Below are 27,590 nucleotides of genomic sequence, written 5' to 3'. Positions count from 1 at the left end.
GACACAGCTGGAACATAGGGTCCCATCACCTAGAAAGAGTACAAGGGATCAGTCAGAGAAGTCTAGAATCAATCAATCAGGGAAGCTTGGAAGAAAAGACATGTAACAGGAAATTCCAAAGAAGTAAGGCAACTAGATGATGAAGAGGGCTTCCTCCATTTCTATTGATTTGGGAAGAGCACAGATGATCTCCTTCTAATCCCAGGCCAGACCTCCAGTGCTGCCAACGTTCAGAACAACAGCTGTTCCAGTTTGCTTAACCTAGCACTAAGTCCAGAGTAGGTAGTGAAAAATTCTTCTCACTTGCTTTGTTTCTAAGACCTTGTACTTGAAGATGAAGAGATACAACCACAGAGACCCAATACATACACTGAGATACCACTAAGGATTCACATAAAAATGCACATACAAGTATACCCATATGTACATGCACATACTTGTTTTAACAAACAGGAGAGAAAATGCCCTGCAGGAGCAAGAACCACCAGAGGCTACAGCGGTTCTTGGAGCTGGTTTCTATAATTTCCATATTCCACTGAGAATTTCAAGGTCAAGTGCCCCCGGCGGACACTAGGAGAAACAGCTAGAGAGACCAGTAATGTAATAAAGGGTAAAGGCTGTTGAATTTAAAACCTCTCAGCCTGTGAGAGAGCCATGTTTGGTCTGGATGAAGGGAGAAGTCATTGCTCCTTGAAGGTAAGAACTGATCATGTCTTATGAGCAAGATTAATTCTGGAATCCATTCCACAGCATCTAACACAGAGTGCAAAAACTCCTAGGTGAAAATCTTATTTCTAAAATGGGGAAAACTGTCAAAATATTTCCCTCTCACCAGAAGAGGGCACTCTGATATTCCCACAACAGAGGGAAATGGGGATGGCTGGAGACTGCATTAAGACGTCCTCCACTGGAGAACCCCCGAAGTTGCTTTAGCTGCAGTGTAATGCTGTGCCAGGGTGAGGTGAAAGGGCGACAAACAAGGGTAGCTGTACTTGGTGTGTTGGGAGAATTCCTGGCAAAGGCAGAAAGTGAGAGGTGCATGGCATCAGCCTATTCACGGGACAGCTGCCCCTTCAAAGAAAGCCTTTAGCTATTGAACATGATAGCCATTTATTTCCCACTGGAGGGAAAGGAACAGAATACAGAGACCTGTTGGAAGTATGATATTGAGGGTGCAGGATGGGTTATGAAAAGGCAAAAGACCCAAGTTCAAGGTCTAGGATCGTGACCTCAGGCAAGTCATTTATCCTCTTTGAGTCTTAGATCTTGTCTTCACAGAGTTGTGCTGAGAATTAAAATGATACAATGTATGTGAGCACATATGAAAAACTGCCAAACAAATCTAAGATATGACTTAAAAAGCATTTTATCAGCCTCCCTCACACTCCCAAGAGAAAAGTAATGCTGTCTATAGGAAGAATGAGTGTGGGAGACAGAGGTAAGCACTTCATGTCTCAAAGGCATGTGAGTGGTGAGTGTAATGCTGGATACAGGGAGGAAAAAAAAAATAAGAAAGAAAGAAAACAAGGAACCCAATCAAGGATGTGGCTTCCCAGGGATGGAGATAGGGCAACCAGCCTTACCTCTCAAGAGGTCAACTTCAGCACCCCTGGAAAACACCAGTCAGGACTCTGGTCTTTCCTCGTGGTGGCGTTACAGCTGGGGACAGAGCCAATCCCTGAACCCTCTTGTCATTCCCAGCTCTAGAGCACAAATCCTTCAGCAGTGTTTGCTCTTGCCGGTACCCAACACCTCCCAATTCTTTATCCTCTTACCTGAGTACTGCTGTGGCATCTGTGGTGGACTGCAGGGAGAGGGAGACTGAGGCATCTGGTACTGCTCAGAGCCGGGAGGTTGCAGAAACCCCACAGAAGGGCTGGGGGATGGAGAAGAGAGTAGTGTTAAAGTGGGAGAGGGAGGAGCACAGCTCCTGGCAAACAGCTGCTACTTGCCGGGCCTCCCCCGTGGGAAGCAGAGGCAGCAGCCAGTCATTCCCAGACCAATTTGCCATGCAATTTCTAAAATCACTCATCAGTTCAAAGTTAATTATATATATTTGTACTTGATCATCTTTCAATTAGGAAGCTGCTAATCAGTGCTACAGATGGAATGTTAGTGACACAGGCTCTTTCTTCCCAACAGTGTTGAAACACCAGACACATACACGTGCACACACACACACACACACATTCTGAGAAACACGAAGTGCCAGAAACAGGCACACAGTGCCAGAGAGAGATGGGTAAAACAGAACTAAGGAGACGTCTGATTTAGGATATTTACACAATGGCAAACAGAGTTACCTAAAGACAAAGGGGGAATCCGCCCCCCAATACTCAAGATAACATGGAGACATACACACAAAAAGAGAAGTAAACATACACACTTCGAGCAACACAGAAATACATACAAGTAGGCCCAGACTTGACTTCTAGTTCCAGCTCTACTTCTAACTAGCTGGTTGACTTTGAGTAAGTTTCTTAATCTCCCTAGCTGGAATTTTCTTATTTATAAAAGGGAGAAAAATAAAACAAGGGGAGTGGACTAAATATTTCTAAGGTGGCTTCTACCTCTAAAATTCTATCAGCTATGACATATACTAATATATATATAAATAGACATACAGAAATAGACCATCTGAGATTCATCCATGGATATAAACAGAGGTACACAGGAAAATTTACATATATATATATATATATATATATATATACTCCAAATTGCTTCTTTTAATGATGAGCAGTTTCTATCCCATAATTCTAAATCCCACTGATAAGAAAAACAAAACACTGGGGACATCATAAAGCCTCTGTCTCTGGAGTACGAATTTTTTTCTGCTGATGAGCTCTTATTCAAATGTCAAAACAACAAGGAGAAAAGAAGAATGAACTCCCTCACATTCTACCTGCTTTAGGGCACCACTGGAATCTTTCCCCTGTCTTTCTTTTCTTAGGTCAGTGGGAAGTTGCTGAAGGTCTATGGGAGATGTGCCCCGACTCTCTGGGAGTCCTCACCTCGTACCGTTCTGCTGAGCCGGTGGGATCACGCTGTAGTACACTGGTACGCCCCCTGCTGGGAGGCCCCCTTGCACAGATTGGCTCGCAGGGACCAGCATGGGTTGCTGGAAAGGCGGCTGGACCACATTTTGCGAGTCATTACCCACTGGGACCTGGGTAGAGATAAGAAGAGAATGACCACTTGTACTCCCAATGAGCTCATCCAGAGAATGGCCAAATAAGTCATCACTACACCAGGACACTGACTTCCTTCCCTACCTGTAGAGACTCCTCCTACTCTCCTCATCTGCCTAAAGAAAATGTGTACAGAGCTTTCTGCACTTCCCTATTCTCCAAACACCTCCCTCGGGCATCTGATGTAGAGAAAGGAGCCTGACTTCCTTTAGATCCTACTTTTCTGGGCCATATACTCATTTGCATGGCTGTATAAAGACCAAACAATTTAAATAAAGACAATCTTCTCAGACTCTCTGGGCTTTCTCTCAGAGGAAAAACACCTACAAATTCTAGGGGGAAAGTGAACAGTATTTTAGTGTTGGAGTTGTCACACTGGATGATGTGGGCGACTGTCTTCCTTTTCCTCATCCCAAGGACTGGGTGATCTTTCCCAGTGCAGAATGCACCCACTTGGTAAGAAGGCAGTGGAGTGTACTGAACCACCAGGCCTTGCATCTGGCCCCCCATGCTGCTCCTCTGGTTGCTGAGCAGGCCCTGGTTCTGTGGCTGCTGGACCCCAATCATGCCTTGGTAAGCCGCCTGCTGCTGGTTAGGCATCATGGGCTGTAAACCTAGGGACAGGCAAGGCAGAAAAGACATTAGCATGGTCTCAATAATGTTTAGGAGGTTACACTCTCTCAGTAATTTTCCTTCTCCTGTCTATTTTACCTTTTCTTTTTCTGGAGATCCTGGGTCCCTCTTGGAACTAATCATTCCTGTTGCCTTTTTTTTTTTTTTTTAAACAAGGAAGGTACTTCTCTCTGAGAAAGAGAGGGCACCTTCCACTGCCCTTCCTCTATTTACTGCCTCCCTACCCCAGCAGTTCCTCTTACCAGGCTGCTGGGATGGCTGAGGCAGCTGTTGACCACGTTGGGGGCTGTAGGCCACCGGGTGAGAGAGAGGTCGATATTGCTGGTTGGAGTTAGGATACTGTCCAGGGGGATAGTAAGAAACCTGGATCTATGGTGAGAGGAAACAGATATGTGAGAGGCTCCCTTAAATTCAACCCCAACATCCCCAACTATTAAATGCATCAGGGTATGGGCGCCTGGGTGGCTTAGTCAGTTAAGCATCCGACTCTTGATTTCAGCTCAAGTCATGATCTCAGGGTTGTGAGATCAAACCCTGAGTTGGGCTCTGCGCTCAGCAAAGAGTCGGCTTGAGATTCTTTCTCTCCCTCTGCCTCACCACCCCCCAAATAAATAAATATTTAAATCAATAAATGCATCAGGGTCAAAGGCCAGAAATCTGTAAACAGAGATGTCTGGACCTGCAATTGTAGCATTAATATACAAGTTTGAAACAGAACAGGAATGATTTATGTTATGCAGAAGGATGACCTTCTGACTAGAAAGACAACTCTCAAGTGCAAGGTGGGGAAATGGAAGTGGGGACAGGTATCTCCTCTGATCTATCTAAACTAGACGAAGAAAGGAGGATTATAACAGTGGACAAATTGAATTAGTGATTTAAGCTGGGAGCCCATGCTGCTCACCTGTTGAGGGGGCTGCATATAGCCCTGGGGCGGCAGGACTTGCTGAGTAGGTGGCGCATGGCTAGAAGGGGAATAGTTGGATGTGGGGAGGGGCTGTCCCGTAGAAGCCATGATGAAGCTAGTCTGCTGAGGATGCTGGGAGATAAGTGGGGGCTGGAACAGAGCTGAGGATGGGTCAGCTGCTTCAGTAGAACCTTGGCGGCTAAGGCTCATTTGTCCAAAGGGGTTGCTGAGGTCATCTGCCTGTTGAGACAGCAAGGGAGACTTGAAGACTCAGGTCATATCAAGCCCCCTGTATCTGGCTTCAACACAAAGACAGATAGACAGAAATAGCAACCCTCTCTACAGCCTTCTTTACTTACACCAGTTTGGGATACTCCTGCCTCCATTCCCTGGGAGGAACTTTTTAGCCCTAAGCCTCTATCATGTGGTGTTTTAGACTGCTGTGAACTACGGGCGCCTGACTGGCTCAGTCTCTGGAGCATGTGACTCTTGATCTCAGGGTTGTGAGTTCGAGCCTCACATTGGGTGTAGAGATATTTAAAAATAAAACTTAAAAAAAATTGCTATTAACTGAACAGGTGTTTGAAGCCTAACTCCAGAATCAGACTCCTCACCACATATGAGATAACAATGGCCACTGCGACTATGACCTCTATCAGAATTAGTCTTGGAGAGATGGGAGCAACAACACAACTTTCTGTATATATAGAAAAGACAGGACAAACTAATTAGGGCTTAAAAAAAAAAGATTGTAAGTCCTTCTCCATTTCCTGTCTTCCTCATGTCTCCAACCATACAAAAGGCTCTATGTTGCCATAGATCCTGTTTTTATAATAAAGGACCTAGATAACACCTTGAGTGGACTAGGGATGGCTAGGTTCATGTGGCTCCCCAGCTCTGCCTATGTAGCGGAAGGACTGGTGGGCTTCCCCTCCTGCTGCTTATCTCCTTACTCCCTCCTCTCGAGGTCATTTCCACCTCTGTTCTCTGACACTTTTGCCTAGAGTTCTCCTGCCCTTCAGGAACCACTTCCAATTCTCACCTCTGAAAGGAGGCCAGGCTGAGTGGCTGAGCTGGAGGGCAAGGAGAGTGACAGGCTAGTCTGTAATTGCCTCCTCTCTCAGCTCTCTTCTCTAAGCAGCAAGAGGGATAGATGGTGTTCCGCCTCTCACTTATATGATGATAGGTCAGAATTTGTTAGCTTCCCCGTTCCTTCTGCTTCCTGGATGGTAATTCTCTCTCACACACACACACACACACGCACGCACATGCACACGCACACGCTAGAGCAGGACTTCTTATGAAAAACAAACTAGTAGAAACAAAAGACAATGCTTTCCTGTGGTTTCACTTAATTTTCAGGAATCTGATCTTCAAGTTAGCTGTTTTGCTACCTTAGTGGGCAGGAATAGATGACAAGAGGACTGGACTGCAGATTATTTTGAGGTCCACATTCCAGAGCTTTTCAGAATGGAGATGAGAGTTGGAAGGAAAGAGGGGATTCCAATGAAAAATCAGACCGTGTGATTCACACACACACACAACCAGGGCTCTCATAACCATGATAGGAGTTATCAACTATGAGGTAAATCAGGTCTTCACAGGTACAAACAATTGAAACAGCATGTTCTATGCAGTGGAAGTGGCTATTTTTTATATAAAATAACACAGTAAGACAGAGGAACATTTTAAGTTTTTACCAGTAATGGCAGAGAAATCTGCAATTGTGTTTTTATCTTCGAAGGAAATTATAGAAAACCATCCTATACAGGATAAACTGGGTTCTGGGAGTTCATACCTGTCCAGAAAGGAGATGAGATGAAGGATGCACATAGAAGAGCGATGAGGAGCCCAGGTTAGAGCCAACATCCAATTCTGTACCCCTCCTGAAACTCAGGGGAACTCAGTGCTCCTTTCTGTCTTATATTTAGGCATCTTTGATGCCTGAAATGCTGTGACGAGGCTATTAGAATGGACTATAGCTCAGCCTGTGCTAGCCCTTTGCTCAAGAAGAAACACCTTTTAACACGGCCTTCCAGAAAGTGCAACTGCTTTGTCCCAGATGGACCCCACAGACATACCACAGATACAGGCCACACATGGACATGACAAAAAGGGGAACGGAGTTTATACCATGTTGTACTGCTGGGGCGGAGAGACTGGCAGAAGGACTTGGGGACAGGAGCCTGGAGAGAACTGAACAGGCTGCGGAGAGGGCTGCAGAGCCGGGACTGGCTGTGGACCAGCAGAGAGGCATGTGGACAGGGAAGAAAAAAGGGAGATACAGGGAGAGGAAGGGGGAGGGGAGCAGAGGCGGGGAGGGAAAGGGGAGGAACAACAAGGTTAATCATAAAAAAAAAATGTCACATGAATAGCGAGGCTGCTGAGCAGACTAGAGAGCAAGCCCTAGATAGCTTGCGGCTTCTGCATCTCTGACAAATAAGCAATCTCTCCTATGAGGAGAGACCCATGGCAGCGCACACTCCACCCCGTTAGCTACTCAGAGCTCAGCAGCTGTTGTGAGCAATCTTAGGACTCTCAGAGCCAGTGTCTGCAGCCTGATTCCAAACACAGCTTTTCCCAAAGCATTTTTTCTGAACGCACGATTCCTGGGGAGCATGATCGTAACCCTCCTTGAATGCCCACTTGAGCAGGGATTCCTGCTTCTGTAGGAGGGGTTATCCAAGGTCTGGCTCAGCTTTCCCAGCCAAGCCCCTGATTTCACACCACAGCTCTCCTGGAGGAAGTGTTCATTCACAAGGATCGTCTCCCTCCCGAGGGTAGGGAAGGAAAAAACAGCCAGTCCATGCCTGGTTCCAGCTACTTCCTCCTGCTTCATGATTGTTCTGTGCTCCTCCAGGCTGTGAGGGCAGTATGAAAAATGCCCCCATAAGCAAACAGGGAGGGATTTGGAATAAAATATAAATAGCTTCACTGTAGCTTTTGTTCCTTCAGTCCCTCCACTAGCCTCAAGCAGGAAGATTTGTTTATGAGGAACATGATGTGTTCTAAAGCAACTAATGGGAAGTTCTTTTTTCTCTCTCTTTTTCTCCTCCAGCCATTTCAATCACCTCTCCTGGAGAATCGGTTCTCCAGCCATAGCCCCTGGTGGTAGATGGGGTGGGAGAAAGGAGAGAGGCTAGGAAGGTGGGGGGGGGGGGGGAATACCATTTATATACACCGTCTCATTTACATACGTATCTCATTACAGACTCGCAATAATCCATAGGGAGAGGTGATAACTTGTATTTGCAGTTAGGATAGTAAGGCTCAGAGGAATTCAATCACACGTGCAGGAGCACACAGCTAATGCAGCTGAGCTGGGATGGGAACCTACCTCTGCCTCACACGTATTCTTTCTACTCCACTCTGACAGTAGGGAGCAGGCGAAGGAAGAAGTTAAACAGAATTATACAAACATGTTTTTGTTTGTATGATTCTCCTCCCTCCTTTCAAATTTAGAAGTATGGGGGCCCAAGGTGTCAATATCATCTCTTGGCATATACCTCTGGGGAGGCCCTTTCACAAAGGGGACTAATAGTTCTGAAGGCAGAATCCGGGAATTAGGAGCCCTCCAAAACAGAGAATGCTTCTGTTACCTGGATTAAATAAAATCTAAGTCATCTTGGTTAGGAAAAAGGTACTGAGAATCCACTGCGTGCCCTTGGGGGAGATGTTGCAGCACCTGTGATAAACTCCCAGCTCTCCTGGCATACCCAGTGTCTGTGAGCCATTTCAAATATAACTGCTGCCCAGGCTGCTCAGCATGAGCTACTTGTGCTGGTAGCTTTTAAACCCATTTTCTATTATCCTAATCCTTTTCTTTCTCTTGGGGGAGGATCTATTGTGCTTCAGGTCTTATATCCTCTGGAGGGGGAGGGGTAGCCATAGGTATAGCTGCCTGTTTCTTCACATTTGTGAGTTCTGAGGAAAAAGGGGGAAGAAATGATGCTCCTCTCTTAGGCTTCTTCCTACTGAGGAAGGGTAGTGGTAAAAGTAGGTGTCTCCGTGCTATTTTTAAGTTCTTCCACCACTATCCTCAGCTACAGTTCTCAAAGAATCTCAAACTCCAGGGCTAGGGAACTTTGGAAAAACCATGGGGAAGCCAAACACTGGCCCTGAGGGCTTTGACTGCCACCTGCTGGTGAATTTAGATCACTGGCTCCTGGCTGCCTGACTAGACTCCCAGAGGGCTCCTCCTCAAGAGGTCCACGCCACCTTAGGTAAATAGGGCAAAAGGTAGCCACTGGTCCTTTAATCCTCAGCCTCACCCGTTGGTTTCATGTGTTCTACTGACACATGACAGGGAGTTCTGCTCTGCCATCAGAAGCCTGCCAAGAAGGGAAAGTTTAGCATAGTTTAGCCATCACTGTCCCCAGGCCTGTTGCAAAATGCCTCTTGCTACAAATTTCTGAGGGAACAGAATCTCTGTAATGAATAATGCTCCTCTGTCTCCAATTTACAGGTCCTAACCTAGTACTGGACATCCTGCAGGAGATCAGTCAATACCCATGACCTATCCACTGACCCTCGTGATCCAGAAGCAGGGCCAGAATGAGTAAAAGTTTGGGATTTAGGGCCAGTCACCCAGACACTCTAAAATTCTTCCAGCCCCAAATGGTTATTCTTGTTATCTCTTTATTCTCTTCCCACTCTTGTTGTCTGTTTCTAGATATGGATGGAAGGAGGAGGCAGGTGAAGACCAAGAAGGAGAAAAGAGAGCAAAACTACATTAAATTACACACATCCTAGAAAATGCAAACAAATACTGGGACCGTAGACAAGTGAAGGACGCACAGAAACACAGTAGATAGCCAGAGAGAGAGAGAGGCGTACCCACTTATAGGTCTGAATGAAGACCCATCAGGGAAAGCACATACACATGTCACACTTCAGTATGGAGCGAAGTAAGCTGGTAAGAATGGGACTTAATGAGGTAGATGGTGGTAGAACCAGAACAAAAGTCAGGACTACAGAGAAACTGATTTAGGGGCCAAGATAAAGGCCTGGAATGATCTGCATGTAGGTTACATTAAGACACAAAGCAGGGAAGCAGGGTGTCCCAGATCATCAAAATATCAGAATGGGGTAGTACTGGCCACCCTTCCCCACTTGTTCCTGGGGAATGAGTGTCTGCGATTTGCTTGTTCTACCTACAGAAGAGACAGATCTGAGGCCAAGCTGCACTAACAGAGCACAGAGGTGAGGGAGCCTGGGAGCTGAAATGAGAAAAACTGCAGCAGCAGAGTGCAGACGTGGGCTTCCCGACTAGCAGAGAGCACCACCAGAGATACTCCAGGACAGAGGATGGGCTCCACTCATGGGCAGCTCTACTCATGGAAAAAAAGAGTAAGTGAAGACCTCAGCACAGCTCTCCTCAGAGTATTAAGGAGACTTAAACCTAGAACGCTAACGTTCCAGTTTAGAATAGGGACTGATTCTGATGCTGATGACTTGCATGACCTCCACAGAAACAAAACTTCACCAAAACCCTACTTGGTATCAACCTCTATCAGTCCAGCAACACAAGGAGAAAGAGCTCTTTTCTGGCACGGGAAACAAAGACAACTTTGGGGGGGGGGTTGTGCCTTATGGCATATGTATGGCAGGGGTCTTGAGCATATTTCCTTTCCTCAAACCCCAACTCATAAATATGTGTTTATGGCTCAACAGTCACATGAACACATTCAGTCAGTTATGGCAGGAGCTGTGATCTCTTCAAGCTCCATATATGGACACAGTGAACAAAATCGCCTCGCTAATTACACAGGACATCGAGGGAGATGAGGTACAGCAGAAGTGTGGAATGGGGTAAAAGATCCCACTGGCAGTTCTCAGGAAGAAGAAACAGAAAGCAAAAAGCCCCCAGGCTGACTCTAAGAGCACCTTAGCCAAAACCCTTGCCCTTACGCCTCTCTCCCCACAGCTTACAAATCAGAAACGGAGGAGGGAATGGCAGGCTTCCAACAGATCTTTCCTGCCACCCACAGCACAACAGACATGACTGTACTTCCAGAGCTCGCTTGAATTGGAGCGGAGGGGGCTCTGGCACTGAGTGGTGACTCACCTGTGAGATCATGTGATTATTCAAGGGTGGCTGTTGCTGAGGCGTGGGTGGGAGAGCAGGAAGTTGCGGCTGCTGCGGCTGCTGCTGGCCAGTACAAGGGAGAAGGCCCCGGACGGACTGGGATGAGGTGACCTGGTTGCACACTTCTGGGGCACCTAGTGCCATACCTAAGGCAAAGAGGAGACCCACCAAGAGTTGTAAGCACCAGCCATGATCATGCCACCCTTGGAGATGCAGGGCTCTACTCCTTCCCTGCTGCTTCTCCTCACTTCCCTTCTGTCCATTCCCCCACTGTCTTGGGAAGATCCATGCATGAGCACAGATGCATTTCAGCTGCCCTGCTGATAGGAGTCTTCATCTTAGCAGGTTTCTCCTCCCCAGGGACAGTAAATACCTTGCCCGTCGATGTTGGATTTCAGAATGGAACGAAATGTGAGGCTGCCAAGGCACCTCCTCTGAAGAGCCTAGAATCTGTCCATCATGACTAAACAGCTGAAAACATGAATGTTTGCTTCCTGGGAAGGTGCAGATTCCTAGTCCCTTAAGAGACCTATCTTCTCTCTGATTTCTTTCCAACTTGCAGCATTTCATAAAAGTTGCTGAGAAGGCAACCTTGCCTCTCCAAGCACTTGCCTGTGCACACACATAAGCACAACTGTCACCCAACTCTTCTCCCCATTTCCATCCTCTCCAAGCCATGCACGCATTCACATAAAATACTTTTACTGACTATCTGCTATGTGCTGGGCATTGTATAATGAACTGAGAACACAAAGGTGAAGAGAACACAGTCCTTGCCATTAAGCAGCACAGGATCTTCAGACAGGAGATGGACACGCACACAACGATTACAATCTATCTGGTTAAGGATAAGGGATGCATCAGTGATATGGACTAAGCTGTATGGCAGCAAGGTTGAGGAAGGAGTAACTCACTTAAAGAGGAAATGGGAGGAGAAATGGATTTAAAGGGTGAAGAGAAGGCTTGTCAGACCAAGAGGGGATGAAGTTAATACCATATTCAACCAATGGCTAGAGAGCAAGAGGAAGAAGGATATCTGGAAGTAAGACGGAAGTGGCAAACCGGGGTCAGGAAGAAATGCTGCATTAAGTCATTCGGATTAGATTATGCAGGGAATGCAGAAACATGAACATTTTTAAAGAGAGGACTGACATGATTAGATCTATGTTTTGGATTGATAAACTGGCTCTAAAAAGGGCTGAGGATGGAGCAGGGAAACCAGCTCGGGGACTAGTATCATAATGAAATAAAAGAACACAAAGGCCCAGATAAAGGCAGAGGCAGTGGGTTAGAGAAGAGGTAACAGAGAAGGGCAGCAGAGACCTAACAGAGGCAAAATCTTCACGACTACTGAGGTCTTCTGAGGACAAGACCTACAGAACTTCTGGGATGAGAGGCAAGAATTCTTTAGAGGCAGAAGGAGGGTGAAATAGAGGCCCACTGGGTATAAAGAGCTAAGTACCCCCTGCTAAGAGCGCAACAGGAATAACGGAGAAGGTTACACAGCACGTCAGGAGAGCTGAAGGGTGGTTACAGGCCTGGCATGTGGAACATAGGCTCCTTCTCAGTGACTGGGCTCCAGAGAAGCAGCCACAGCATTTCTTGCGGTTCTGGCTTACTGGTCGCTACCAAGTGATTATAAACAGCTGAACTCCAAGGCTTTCTTCTGCGCTACCAACCCTCTACAATCTCAGAGGTTACAGAATGCAAGCAGTATCATTCTTATCTTAGTATATAACTTGAACTTGGGCTGACAGGGATGCCAAACCTTGTTCAGAAATAAGATAAAATAATCGAATCCCAATCTTTTGTTTGTTCGTTTCCAATTAGGAAAGAAGGTCTGAAAGAAAATGAGACAGGGGACTCAAAAGAACAATGGATCCAAGAAATCAAATTTTTCCTCATCTGGCTATGTTAGTTTTCCAGGACACTATACTGGGACAACGTTTTGTTAGAAGTAAACATCAGTGACGTTTTGCAGAAGACAAGCAAGAAATGATGAGCATGACACTGAAGGACAGAAGCTGTAGTACCTGGCCTGGAGATCCTTCCTGCACTGCCACCTTTACTGCTCCCGATGCTGTCCCCTCGGGTGAGGATAGAGATGCCACTGAAGCTGCTGGCTTTGGTGACAGGGGGCCGCATGCTCCGGACAGAGCCGTCAGAGTCTGTGCTGCTCCACGGCCGTGGCTCCAGGGATTTGAGTTCGCTGTCTGTGCTGCTCTGGCGGCTGCTTGAGGTTCGGCTCAGCCCCTCACGGTTCCCCCTGCAGAGACCACAGTGGTCAGAGCACCCCCCACCTACCACTTCAGCAGAAGAGCTAGGAGAGAGTTCATATCTATTCTTTCAATAACAAAGAAGGAGTAAGGGTTGGGAGGAGGATGGACATTGATTTCTTGTTAGTTGGCTGGCCAACCAAGATTTGCTGAGAGCAGACAGAACAAGATCCAGTACAGTAACAAGGAACACAGAGGCAAATCTGGAAGACAGTGCACTGGCAACTAATTCAATACATCAGACCAGAGGTGGCCAGGAAACCATATACATGATGCTGAGATTGGCTGTGGTCTTTTCCCCTGCCCCCGCCGGGATCCCACACATGCAGGAGATAGTGGGGAGCAGAGGGGTACCACCCTCTTCTAGGAGTTCTTAAAACAAAAGGACTCCTAGAAGTTACTATTGTGGGAAGGCAGAGGTAGCCAAGATATAGATAAATATAATAGGTCTTCCACAGAACATGTGTCAAAGCCAGCAGAGGTACCACTTTTCCAGAGGTGGGAAGAGGAGTACAGTAGATTAATGGGGCACTCTGGAAAACTCAGTCTGACAGTCTGAAATTGACCCAACCTGTTCGTGGAAATTCTGCATTGGTATCTGGGAACAACTGGTTCCAGGGTCTCTCAGGGCTACAATTTTCAACATGATCAAGCAAATATGCCCTTGGGACCCAGGATGGCAAGGAGCAGGGGGCTGGCTGTGCCTAGGTGCCGCCATATTAACAACCCTTATTGCCCTAGGCAAAGCACAAAGCTATTGAGAAAAGAGACTTCTCTCTTATTTTGCTCTGGAAACATCAGGGTTATCCTGATGCTGTAATTACTGCCTAATGATTATAAACAGTTGTACTTAAGATAGATGGGGTTGACCTAAAACCCCTACGTCTTAATGAGCCCTTAGTGCTTCTTAATCAATAAGCAACCAAGAACCAGGAATTCTCCTTTCATATCTCCCACCCCCAACAACTACTGACCTAAAGAAACTAAATGACAACAATTACAAAGATTTTGGTATATATACTGGGATGCAGGTGAGCAAAAATCATAGTAGCTTGGGCTCCCCCCTTTTCACCACCATCCCGTCTAAAGCAAATAGAAAACCCCATCCCAATCCCCTTAGCTTCAGAGATACTAGGCTCGGAGTTATTCTCATAAAGAAAGGTAATTTTCTTATGAGGGTAACATTAAATAAAATACCTTTCTTTATTGGAGAATATCTGCTCCAAAGGTTACTGTAGGGAAAATGGGCAAAATAAAAGCTAGGGTCACTATTTTAGTTTTTAGTCAAGCCAATCACAGTGGGCTAAAAACAAACAAACCGGAAGAGCTGGTTAGGGACATGCTAATTCTTCTCAGAATCCCAAGTAGATGTATATATAACCTCAGTGCTTCTCTCTCTATAGTTAAGAGAACTGGAAAATATTCCTGTCTCCCTAAAACCTTATCCCTCTCTCTTAGGAATGTCAAAAGTGGAATGGGAAACAAAGAAAGAAATGTAAATCAGGGACTCTTCAGAAACAGAACCAGACCTGAAGTGAGAGCCAAGAGCTCTGACTCAATTGCCAAAGGCAAGTCTACTGAGAGGACTCAATAGAGATGTGTCTGTTTCTGTGTTAGGGGATAGAGCAGTGGCAATGGATGAAGCTGCTCATTAGATATTAATTAGAACCTGAATTTTACAAGACAAGTCCTAATGGACTTTTACACCTAAATCAAACACAGCACTATCTATTAGGACAATTTTGCCATTTACTTTGTCTTTCTACCGGAGGTAAACAGTGAATGAGTCAACTTTAAACCAAACACCCTGGAAGCTTGAGCCAAAGTAGCAGTGCTTCTGTACTCCTTCTGTACTCATTAGGTTCCCCCAAGACAGTGATGGCCCAAGTGTTGAAAATGTGGCTAGTATGATGATCTAACCTCAGTTAGTACAGTACACCAAGAGTTAGAGAATCTAAGTTGAGTCTTGGCCAAGAAAGAGATCAATTTTCCTTCTCTACAACTAAACCTAATCTCTAGCCATGTCCTTCCACTTCACTAAACATATGGCAACTAGGGAAACCTCCTAGACTCAGTTCTAAGCACTGGACTGGGGTATGTATGTGTGTTGGGAGAGATGGGGGTACAGGACAGAGAACATTCACACTTTATACTCCTATAAAATCAAAGTTGACTCAGCTTTCACAAGTAGATTTATGCTCGTGAAAAGTTCAGTTTATTGGGTCTGGGGAATGGGTAGGCAGGCCTGTGTAAGAAGCAATGGTAAATGTCAGTAATGGCTTATTTGTCAATAGAGTAGAATCTTCCAAAGAACTGGGAAGTTGCCCTAGTTATTGCCAATGTGGATGACGGAATGTGGTGTATCAGTATTTGTTTCACACGCTTGGGAAGAAAGGTAAAAAGCAGTTAGAGAAGACCAGCTTCTCATCACTAGAATTCTGAACTAGTACCCAAATAGAAGAAGTTGCCCCCTTGAGGGTCCATGGTACTGCATTTTAGATGACCTAGATCTTTAACCAACACTTAGTATGGAAAGCAGCAGCTTAAAAGGAGGTCTGGATAGGAGAGGGTTGCACCTGCTCACTAGATCCTTGGAGCTGTTTGATGTAGTTTGATGCTCCACAGCACTAATGGGCATCATTCTTACCAGCGAATGCGATAAATGAGGGCTCCGAATGGAATACTCAGAGAAGAAGGGGTGATGTTTGTAGAGAGCTGGTCTGGTGTATGGTGAAAGAACACCAGACAGAGAGTCAATCCCAGTTTTGCCACTAATAGCCATGTCAACTTGGGTTAGCTACTTAATTTCTCTGCTTTCGTTTTCTTACATGTAAACCAGTTTACTAAATCAGGACACTGAGAGATGTAAATCAGATACAGTATACTTTGGCAACCGTAAAGCCCTGTGCATTAGCATATGCATAGAAGTTAGTTTAAAACTGTTTATTACAGGATTCTGGGATGATTTATGATCCTGAAGTATACAATATGGAATAGGGATTTTTTTTTTTTAAAGGGGAACTCTATCTCAACCATCATGAACAGGGCAGAGCCCTCACTGCCTAAGGGCTTTCGGATGGACTTCAGGGTGGGATGGTCTAGGAGAAAGAGTTCAGAGATATGGAAAAGGAGGTAATGCCCCATTCCAAGAATGAGAAATCTTGCAACTCAAATTTCTACGTGGTTTGACTAGCTTTAGAAAGGACACAGGGGGAAGGGACAACTGAGGTACTGGAAATGAGAGCTCTAACTAATCTCAGTTAATTAGTTCCTATCAAGCTTAGGATTCAAAAAGAGATAAGCCCTTTGGAAAGGGTTGGACCTGAATCCTAGTACTGAATACTCAGGTTTTCTCTACTCCATAGTTTTTCTATTGGTAAAATGGGAAGAATGTACTTAAAATGAGTTGGTGCCAGACAGGATCCTAATGAAGTGCTTCTCTTACCACGGCCTTCTGTAATCCTCTGGAGTGGGACTGAGAAAATCAAATGAAAGGGAGATTCTCGTGACAGCTTCGTGGAACATGGAGAATATTAGGCCCGACGAAGTTAATATAGCAGCTTTCACCCATGTCAACAGCAAGTCATGGACAGTCATAAAAAAAAAAAGACGTGTTCTATGTCCATGCTAAGGCAGACAAGTGTTTTTCTGAGGCCATCTTACAGATTACATTGTCCCAGAGAGAAAACTACATAGACAGAGATGTTTGTGTTTTTATATGTGTGTGTGCATACTATTCTTTCTTAAAGATATAAAACATTCCCTACGCTGGGTCAGGGATAAGCTCTTCACATCTTTCATAGATTCAGAAAAGGTAGGCAGAAGATACCCATTCTTTTACCTTGATATAAATACATGTTGAAATCCTCCCCAAATGCCCAATTCCAGCAAACTTTTGGAAAAGAGCAGTACCTATCCCAGACACACCTATCTGGTCCCCTTCACCACCTATCCACAACTTAAAATGAAATCAGCAACAACAAAAATAAAGTCATTGAGCAGGAGCCATTTCTCTTTTAATGGGGAAAAATATCCAATGTTGCAAAAACCACAAGTTGAATTATTCCACAAGCAGCCATGCATGGAGCAAACTCACTCCGCTGAAAAGATTACAGCAAAATAAAATAAAAAACAAAAACAAAAACAAGGAGAGATATAGATCACACAGAGGTACCTAAAAATCTGCCTTCTCTTGTGAGAGCTAGAAGAAAAGGCTTCTTTGGAGAGTCTGTTGGTTAACATCAAAGAAAAGCATCATTACAGGATTATATTAACCTCACTGACAAAGCTCAATGAGAAGCAGGGAACATGCTAAGTGGTACTAACCTGATGTCATTTAGATATCCGTTCTGGCCAGTCTAGGTGAAGGGGAGAAAACGGAAAATAACTTATAAGAAAACAGCATGGCATAACCGAAAAGGGTGTCCGTGATGCTATGAATACCCAAGGTCCTCAAACCAAGCTCACCCCCCAACAGGGAGAGAGGGAGCAGGGACAGGATGACCCACACCCACACACCCAATCTGACCTCTCACCTTTAGTGGGAAAGAGCATTCAGTGTTTTTAGCCTTCCCACAGAGTGTTTAAAAAGAGACGCTGATATGGAAAGGAGGAAGAGGAAAGTTTGAACCTATTATTTCCTTTTTAGTTCTAAATTTATTCTCTCTAGAGGTAAGCTGAGCATAATAATTGCTGTGCTTAGTCCTACAGAGTATGATCAAGGGAAGGGCAAAGGGAGACAAGAGAAAGAAATTTAGTTTTTTTGGAAGTCATCCTCAGTGACTATTCCATTTCTATCCTCCACACTGGCCAAAATGAAAAGACATTCTGACCTGACCTGAGACCCAAGGAGAGTAAGAAATTGGGGAAGCAGGTACTTTTTGGAGCCTAGAAAAAAGGAAAGAATTAAAAGCCCAAAACAATCCTTTTGGGGGATCATTTCCTGACAAAGCCACTGAGCTGAGTGAAGTGAGCATTATGATGCACTCCCAAGCCTTCGAAAAAGGCCCCCGGAGTGTCCAGCTGCTGAGCAGAGTGGGCTCCACAAAGAGCAGAGCCTACGCGGGGCAGCTCAGGCTCCAGAGAAGGCTGCGGTGGCAGCATTTCCATCCAAACACCCTTCTTGCCACTTCCCTTTCTTGTTGGCCTGCCTCTTCCTCCCGTCCGCCCCAACCTACAGTTCCACCCTTCACCAGCTCCCTCTGCCTGGCCAGCTTCCTCTCCACACTGGAATCTCTGGATTTTGGTGGGCTTTGGCCATATTTCCTTGTCTAGACCTTCTGAGATTCCTGATGCCTCTAACACAGCAAGAGTTAGGAAGTGCTGAAATGAAAGGTGGTAAATCCGCAAGGATTTAACAAAGGATACATATATTAGTAGAGGCTTGAGAGACTAGAAATCAGGAGAAAAAAGGAGAGAAGAGCTAACTGGGATTTTGTTACAGCTGTAAACAGATATGTTCCAGTGTTGTTCCTAATTAGCCGCAATACCTTATTAAAAGTTACTTGTGTTTTCAGAGCACCCATGGCTTCGCGAACGGCAGGCACAGTGGGACAGTCATTTACCATGCATGAGTGAAGCAGAGTAGCACATCACAGATAGCTATGCTATGATGTCACTGGTACTTCCTAATCTAAAGTGCCCAGAGCAGAGCAAGCTACGGAGAGGTGGTTTATTTTAGGGGTCAAGAGCATGGTCTCTGGAGCCAGACTGCTTTGCTTGAGTTCATGTATCAACCTAAGATTACTTAACCTTTCTATGCCTCAGACCCTCATTTCTAAAATGAGGAAAATATCGCAACCTACCTCAGAGACCTAGTGTGAGGATTAAATAATTTATGCAAAATGCTAAGAACAGTGTCTGAAAGATAGTAAGCAGTATATAGATGTTTGTTATTATCATCCACCAACCTGCTCTGTCCACAACTTAAGGTCATTGCCGGCCACAGCCATGTACAAGTGACCTCTCTCCTCTCATTTCACCCAACTGGTTTGCAGGTAAAGGTAGAGAACCCTCTTTGAGCTATGGTTGGATAATTTGGAGGACAGATTTTTTTCTGACTCAGAATCGCAGTCTATATAACAGAAGCTAAGATGATTCCTTCTCTTTGGACTTTGGGCCAGGAGATTTGTTGTGTATCTCTCCCCAGGGAGGATCCTTGGAACACTTGGGTCTCCTGAGACAATGGAACAAGTTCATAGAGGAGTTCAGTTATCTTGAAGTCAGAGAAAATATTTTTCTGAACTAGGTGATGATGGAAAGAGAAATGTATTTTTTGTCTTGCTGATGGAGGGGAGAGTGGGGAAATGAGAGGAGAGTAGTGTTCATCAAAGTATACTGATTAGAACTGGCCATCTTTTGACTACAAAGGGAGGCTGGCTCTTTTTCCTTTGTTAATTTGACTGTAAGATAGTGCTGCTATCCAGATCCTACATTTTTCTGGAGATCTGTTCCTCTCTTGCTTATCTACAGCCTTTCCTGAATTTCTGCTATACTTCTCTCTAGTCTTGTTAGGCAAAGGCCACCAAATACAGGGGTACCAAGTATATTTAATATGGCCCACAATTCTTAAGAACAAAGTTGCCTAAAATGATCATGTTTCCTTTTGGCCCACAGAGTCCATCCTATTCTAAGAAGCAAGGTAGGAAATATAGGAAGAAAGAGACTTCCTGTTCAGATAGAGAGTGGAGGGAATAGTAAGTGGTACCCTCTGTGCATGTGGAATGTGGATCTCAGAGAATGGATGCCAGACCTGTGCTCTAACAACCACCAACATATCCTAAAAATGAGGCTGGCCAAACAAGATGGATGTATATAGGCTGTGTGGACACTAAGTCTTCCACTTAGAAGCAAAGATGCCTAAAATGGATAGTGGAAGTGAAAGAGGGTAAAGGGGAAAAGGGATTGACAGGCAAGAGTCAGGGCCCTTCCATAAGCCCTGCCAAAACCATTTCTATTTTCAGTCTAATCATATCTACCAAATTCAGCCATTCCATTTGTTCTCTTTGTATGCCATACAGCAAAATGTATTAAAAATAATACAAATAAAAATCTGCAGCTTCCCAGTTAGCCACATTTAATTTGAGAGACCAAACTGGGGCTGGCTGATGTTGGTTAAAAAAAAAGACAACAACAAAACATTTATGGAGGGTTCATTCCAATCACAGTTCCAAAGATTAAGAGCTAAAAGCTATGGGCTGACAACTCTCAGAAGCTACACTTACCTCTCGGGCAAATATTCTCTCTCGGACCCTTTGATATTCCTCCTCTCTCTCTTCTATTGACTTGCTCCTCCTTCCATCCTGCAATGGAACTCTGATCTAGATCGATGAGCAGAATTAAGCTAGTTAAGTTCTCCTCGTACTGCAAGCTCACTGCACACCAGCAAGGAAGAGAAACCGGGAGAGTTTACAGTTGCCATCAAAAAAATGGAAAAAAAAAAAGAAATAAAATTTCTAGTGTCGGACAGGTTTCACTGGGTACATCTGACCATGCAGTTTGGGAGATCAGGTTTTCTGGATGACTGGAACCTCTTCATCTCCCCACCCCCACCCAGTGTGTCAAGAACAACTATTTATAAGGATTGGGTTGCTTCCTTATAGTAATCAGATACTAAGGATCAAGAGAATAGCCCAGGGAATAAACAACATTGCTTTGGAGGGAAAGAAAGGGATAGGAGGAAGCCTGAGAGGGAGAAGAAACAAGTATTTAGCAGAGCTGAATGTAGAGAAGAGTTTTACCAAACTAGCACCTGATATTACCCCTTCTTTACTCACTAATGCCATGGCCTGAAGACCCAAGTCACACACAGCTCAGCGAAGAGGGCCTTGGGAATGAAATCCAAGTGAAGCTAACCTAAAAGCTTAAGCACTTTTTCTCATCTTAACTTCAGCCTTTGGAGGGAGGGAAAGAGATAGAAATTACAGAGATAGAGAAGAAAGAGAACAGAGCAACACAAAGAGGAAAAGAGAAAGAAAAGGAGAATAGAACAGAAAGAAGGATGGACAGGGAAAGGAAGAGACAAATTAAGGTATGGTGGAAGGAGGAGAGAGAGAGAGTGATAGAAAGGGAAAAGAAGGAAATGCAGGATAGAGAACCTTAAATTCTCTGAAAACTACAGACAGGTGATGAGGGACAGCTGGGCAGATCACCACCTCTGGCTAGCCTACCGCCCCACTCTCCATCATGGTTTTTCTCTCTTGGCCTGTGAGTTGTGAGCACTGTCCCGGGTAGGGTGTACACAGTGTCCTTTTCCATACTGCTCTTGAAGGCAAGATGCTCTGAGGGAGATAGCCCATCAAATGAATGTCATCAGGTATGAAAGATTCCGACCTTCAACCCAGAGGCTCTGAAAGCTTCCGATGAAGCAGCCATGGAGGCCGCTGCTCTAAGCTGCTCTTCCTGACCCTCACCAGAGGCAGGCATAACTTCAGGAGTATCAACTTTTGACTAGATTTAATTCTCACTAGACTTAAGAACCTAAATCCTACTAAATGTCCATTTATAAATCCCATTCCAAGAAGATGTAGGACCTCAAGTGCCCCTAACACTAGTGAGCCAGTGACAGAGTAGCAAGAGCATAATGGGCTTTGAGGTCCCAGGCAGAATCTCAGCTCTCCACTTCTGAGTAATGTTATTTCAGGCAAGTAACTTAACACCTCTTAGCCTCAGTTTTCTTATATTTAAAGTGGAGCTAATAACCCCACCTACACCGGGTTGTGGAGACAATTAAAAGAGATAATGCACATAATGTGTTTAGAACAGAGTCTAGTTCAGGGAAAACACTTAATAGAAATAACAATTACTGTATTTATTATTAATATCATAGACAGAAAATGCATAAAGCCTACCCTACTATGGATCGAGCCTGAAGCTGAGAGATGAAAAGTTCATAATATGGACAGATTCCACTCCGCCCCAATGTGTCTCTAGGCCTCAATAATTCCTGATCCACAGAAAAAGGGTTTTGGGAAAATGGAGAGAAGGGCATCAGGATGGAAAGGCTCTTTCTTGTTTTTTAAATTTTGTCTTTTGTATTTTTTTTTTCAATCACACCCAGCGTGGTTTGTCCACAAAAGGTAATGGCATTTTTCTCAAAAGGACTCCCTCAAATACTCAAGTAGCAAGCAGGAAAAGTCCTGGTCTCAAGACCATACAATATCCCAAGAAAACTAATTTTGACTCTAGAGGTAAGATATTATTACAGTTATCATTAATTAGCAAGACTAATATTGGCTCTACCCAACCATGTTCTTCAAACCTTAATCCTGGTTCTCTACCTAACCTCCTTTGGAGGTCAAGCAGAAGCTGGCTGGATCTAAACCCTGTATGTGGCTGGGAAAACTAATCCCTAAAAAAAACCTTACTATCTGAAGGGCAGGCTAGAAGTCAGGGCAACAGCCAGGCCCATGAGTGAAGGGATGAGGCAGATTGTTCACTTCTTATTCCCACAGGAATGGATTAAAAAGGGGATACTGCCTGAGACTCCCAGCATCAAATGTCAAATTAACTCACTCACCTTGGTAGAAGGAGTTGGGAAAAGAACAAGGAGTTTGCAGAAAGGGATCAGAAACATCTTTACAAGTGGGTATATTACATCACAACTTTGCCAGTCCAAGGCTAGCCCTGAGCTAGGATAAGACAGAAGTGGGATAAAGTAGCTTTTGGTGGTTCCCAAAGAAATTCCTAACTATTAAAGAAAAAAAGAATGAAGCCGTCAGCTGAATCAAGGCTGAAGCAGGGAGGGACCTTGCTTTGTCCCAAAATGACATGAGTTAGAAGTCAGTGGCAGAACCAGGGAGTTCTAGGCCAAATGAGAAAACCCAGCAAAACTCAGCACCATGTCTCTCTGGGGCTAGGAGGGCAGCATTCAGTTCAACAAGTGTAGTCAGTCCTCAACATTAAGCCAAAGCCAACTCAGTATAACTCAATGCAATTTTCCATACTAAGATGTTTTGAATTTTCTTTATCCCACAAAAATTCTTCTCCCCTCCCAGTTTCTCTTACTGCAATCTCTCTATATAAGCCCACCCCTTTCCATTCTTCACCTGGTTATCATCTCGGTCCATACTGGCATCATCTCTCTTGAGAATGAATCTCTGTTGAAATTCTGTATTCTTCTCATCCTTTATGTGTTCTGAGAATCTCTGTTCAGGGCTGGGGTTGGGAGAGAAACGTAGAAGGAAGGAAGGAAAAAGACGCTTTTGTTAGGAAGCAGACCTCCTGATATAGCACTCTTAAATTCCACAATTTCCCTTCAGGGGATTTCTGGAGTCAGGCATCCAAAAAGTCACAATGAAATCCTCAAGGTCTATTCTTTATACATATACATATAAGTTGTCTTCTTCTAAAGTTATACCTGTCCCATCAGTAAAGGTGAAGAGACGCCAGGGGCTAGTCTTCACAAAACACCAGTGCCTCTAAAATCTATCTCCAAGTCCTCACGAAGCATAGGAATTGATAACATAACCCTCCATTACTGTCTCCTCCCCGGAAAGGGGTATCTTGATCCTATACCTTCCTCTTCACCCCATAGGCTATCCCAGGGAAGTCTCCCAATCTGTGATCTCCTCCCTTACATTCTCGTGTTACTGGTTTTGTTGATGATGACAGCTTTTCCAGTTTGATCAACATTGTGGTCCATCCCAAAATAGGCAGCTACCCGGTGTAATAGCATCCGGTGATATGAGGTCATCTGAGGGAACTTCTTGAACTGGTTACTGAAGGGAAAGCAGGGGAAAAAATGAAATAAGGACAAACAACAGCAATAATAGCCAATTGTAATTTTTCTTGTAAGTGTCTAAAGTGGAGAATTTCTTAGGAGAAACAGACATGTTATAAGGAAGATAGATCTTTACTCAAATGGGAACCAAAAAGGTTCTCTCAGCTTCTTTATCTATAGCATTTTGTAGATCGCTCTAATGCACTACCCTCATTTAAGACTATTCCTTAAGCTCTAGGTCTCCCCCACCTGGATGATATTCTACAAAGAAAAAAGGGAGAAATTTAAGAATAACTAAATATGGGACAAGGGCTAGCTGCTAAAAAGATATCAATTCTTTTCAACTCCAGTCTATGCAATAACTTAAAAACCTCACTTGGTCACATATACTTTTTAATACATTCTGATCATTTCTCAACTCCTTTTGGTTCCCAGTGAGTAACTACTTCAAAATTCAGACTTTAAGGGAAATAAGAGGAATATCCTAAAATTGTACCTGAATTTCTTTTCAGTGCCCCCTCCCACCTCTAAACGTGTATTTCATTCAAGTAACTTACTTGTTGTCATTAATAAATTCCAGAATCTCCTGTTCTAATTTTAGCAGCATCATTCTGTCCCTGTTTAAAAAAAGATTAAAACAAAACAAAACAAAAAGCAGCCCTCCCATAGACATTAAAAGCATTGAAACCTGCACGCTACAGAAGCTGAAGAGGGGGATAGATCCAAACCCCAAAAGCGGACAAAAACACAAAGGCTGCTGAGCCTCGCTGGCCTGTCTTACATTACTTTAAAAAAGAAAAACAATCAAGTATATATTTTGTATTACTTTAAAAAAGAAAAACAATCAAGTATACATTTTGCCTCTAAGGCAGGATTAGCTCCTAATCATGTACTTTGTTTTCCTTATCAGAAACCTAATTCTGTTGGCAGCCATATTCATTTAAACACATACTTTATACTTATAATAAATCTAATCAGTAGTCTACATTCCATCTGGTTATTTATACAATTTTAAAACAATTATGATTTAGCTTATGTATATAACAATTATTTTTCCTTCTATGCTTTTAAATGGTACTTCCAAGACTTCATATTTCTTTGTCTCTGCATTCTCCTTCCACAGATTTTTCTCAGCTCTTCTGAAAGCAGACACCCCAACAAGAAAGTACTCTGAATCCCTCACAGAGGGAAATGGTGGTCGGGGGTGAGCATCATAGATCTGAATAATGGAAAAATCCTGAGAAACTACTTGTCCTTTTAGGTATCCTGCTGGGTCCTACTATCCCCCTTCCATCAAATAATGTTTTTACCTTGGGTTCTTCTTCAGTGTATTTACAAGAAATTCATGTAGGTCTATTCCAGTGGAGTCTGTATATTCTTGGCTGGAGTCTAGAACCAACACAACAAAAGAAATTTAAAATAAATGAAACTGCCTTGCGTGAAATCTAATCCCAAGCAGAAACCCACAACCCAATCAGGAGAGATCACAGCAAAGTAAAATCAAACTCCAGGGATTTTAGCTTAAAAACCAGAATGACACTTGATTTGCCAGGTCCCTTTCCCCTGCCAGATTCCCCATGACAGTGATGGAAGGTAGAATCTGGGTCATAGTGCTGTATTACACTGAGAAGCTACCTTACCATAATTATTTGCTGAATGTCCTGACCGAAGCAAAGCAGATTTTATTCAAGTTAAGGAAAATAAATTCCAGGTAAGAGCAGTCAGAACTGCATTTTCGAGAATCTCAGCAAACAGGTTCAAATGTTAATCATTTATTATTGATTTATAAAATCTTAATCCCAAGGTTGCCTTTTTTCCTCTCAACTATAATTTTTATGGACCAGGTCTTTTTGCTACCAGCCCAAGAGTTTAAAACCAAGGAGAACTTAATAATTAGATGCAAATCTGATTTAAAAAAATCACTCCCAGCATCCCAAAACCAAAATATAAATGGTATATGGAGGATCTGCTACTAGTGGTGACTCATGTCACTACTTATTCCAGAGCAGAAATAAAATCAGAATTAACTACAATGTCCTCTTATAGGTAGTACCAATGTTAACGGAATAGCTCTCTGCAGCATGTGAACCTCTAAGGCAGGATTAGCTAAAGCATCAAAGAAAGTAACCTAGTCAGACACCTCCCCAAGCAACCATAAAGTCAGCAGCACACTAGAAACTGTTGATCCAGTACGGTCAGTGGGTGCCAGGCTCCAAGATGGAAGGAAAGGGCACTGCAGAGCCAGACCCCAGGACACACGAGAGGTGGGGAAAGTTCTCACCTCTAGAAAGCATCTTCCTTGGGACCTTTTCTTTGTTTTTGTCCTTGTCTTCCTTTTCAGAGACATCCTTTGTGGATTTTTCTTCCTCCTTGTCAGAGGGGCAGCTGATGTGCAACTGAATTATATCCTTGGATAAGGGGAAAGAAGAACACAATCAAAGGGGAAATGGGATTTTAATTCTCCCACAGGATTTTACTCTCCCTCGAAATCTCAAAGAAGGGAAATCTTGGGTGGCAGCATTCTCTTACAGAAGAGAGTATTTTTTTTTAAAGATTTTCTTTGACAGAGAGAGACAAAGCAAGAGAGGGAACACAAGCAGCGGGAGTGGGAGAGGGAGAAGCAGGCTTTCCGTGGAGCAGGGAGGCTGACACAGGGCTCGATCCCAGGACCCTGGGATCATGACCTGAGCCGAAGGCAGATGATTAACGACTGAGCCACCCAGATGCCCCAAGAAGAGAGTATTTTGTTAATTAAATTGTTTAAGCTTTTGTTCTACCAAAAGGGTAGAAGGCCAAGCCTTTTCTGCCAACAATCACAACCACTCTATGGAGAGCTCAAGTTACACTGGCTGTTCTTGGCATAGGAACTGGATGGAAATGGTTCTAACTGCCAGAGGGAAGTGTGGGTGGGAAAACAAGATTCAGCCCCGGGATCTCCTTGTCTGTATCATCCCGGGTGGTCCAGGTGTGAAGACCTATACTTTATGCTTTCACCATGCCCTGCTTTACTGCAACCACTTGTTTTGAAGTTCCTTCTACCCCCATTTCCAAGTCTAATGTTGATGCTGTGATTGTTACACTACAGTTTACCAAACAACTGCCAAACTCAAAAGTTATACTACTCTGATAAAGGACCTACCTGGGTTTCTAGTGGCCCATCAGCAAATGGGGCAGAGGACTCCTCACACACTGCCAGGCTGCGCACCAACTTCAGCTTGGAATTAGACTGAAAAAAAAAAAAAAACCCAAATATATACATTCCCTTGGTGGACATTCAGAAAGCTGCTTTTCACTGAATGAAGGGTATCCTCTTTGGCTCTGTTAGTTGCTGCTCCCATTAAGTAGGGTTTTTGTGTTGTTCTTTTTCTTCCCCCAAAGAGGACTTACTCACCAGTTCCTTATTTACTTCAAAGATAATTTCCCTACTTACATTAGTAAACATAAAAACAAAATGGCTACTTTGAACAGATGATAGGAAAACCACTTCACTTAGCTCTTCCCCCTTTCTCTAGCCCATACTCCAATTTCAGACCCAGAAGTTTACTGAAAATTCACAGTTGCAGAGCTTAGTAGACACTGGATTTAAGCATGAGAAGTCCTAGCTTCAACTCCTGCTTTTGTGCTCATGAGCTATGAGAGACCCTGAGCAAATTACCTGACCTCTCTGGGTCTCTGTTTTTCCTCAATAAAATGGGGACAAAAACACTTAAAGGATGACTTCTGAGAATTAGGTGACATAAAGTATATAAACGTACATAGCATAAATAGTGCCTAG

At 44.0% G+C, this 27,590-nt stretch overlaps 1 protein-coding gene across 16 annotated transcripts in view; it reads right to left on the bottom strand.

Moving 5' to 3' along the window:
- R3HDM2 (R3H domain containing 2) overlaps positions 1-27,590 on the bottom strand; it is a 153,818-nt gene that overhangs the window by 8,021 nt on the left and 118,207 nt on the right. For 6 of the 16 annotated variants that reach the window (XM_032421010.1, XM_032421012.1, XM_032421011.1 and 3 more), the window contains 17 exons: positions 26,955-27,041; positions 26,097-26,223; positions 25,126-25,204; positions 24,373-24,432; positions 23,673-23,813; positions 23,142-23,250; positions 20,319-20,414; positions 17,422-17,453; positions 17,270-17,323; positions 12,853-13,085; positions 10,799-10,965; positions 6,865-6,966; positions 4,729-4,971; positions 4,067-4,193; positions 3,645-3,805; positions 3,015-3,169; positions 1,776-1,876 (listed from right to left, as the gene is read on the bottom strand). In XM_032421010.1, the coding sequence (XP_032276901.1) occupies positions 1,776-1,876; positions 3,015-3,169; positions 3,645-3,805; positions 4,067-4,193; positions 4,729-4,971; positions 6,865-6,966; positions 10,799-10,965; positions 12,853-13,085; positions 17,270-17,323; positions 17,422-17,453; positions 20,319-20,414; positions 23,142-23,250; positions 23,673-23,813; positions 24,373-24,432; positions 25,126-25,204; positions 26,097-26,223; positions 26,955-27,041 (2,074 nt within the window). The remainder of the gene's footprint in view (positions 1-1,775; positions 1,877-3,014; positions 3,170-3,644; positions 3,806-4,066; positions 4,194-4,728; positions 4,972-6,864; positions 6,967-10,798; positions 10,966-12,852; positions 13,086-17,269; positions 17,324-17,421; positions 17,454-20,318; positions 20,415-23,141; positions 23,251-23,672; positions 23,814-24,372; positions 24,433-25,125; positions 25,205-26,096; positions 26,224-26,954; positions 27,042-27,590) is intronic. The other 10 variants (XM_032421000.1, XM_032421001.1, XM_032421003.1 and 7 more) reach the window with 10 other exon arrangements.

The sequence above is a fragment of the Phoca vitulina genome, unplaced genomic scaffold (assembly GCF_004348235.1).
Source record: "Phoca vitulina isolate PV1807 unplaced genomic scaffold, GSC_HSeal_1.0 scaffold23, whole genome shotgun sequence".
Classification (NCBI taxonomy): domain Eukaryota; kingdom Metazoa; phylum Chordata; class Mammalia; order Carnivora; family Phocidae; genus Phoca; species Phoca vitulina.
This window is presented reverse-complemented; position numbering and strand designations above follow the sequence as displayed.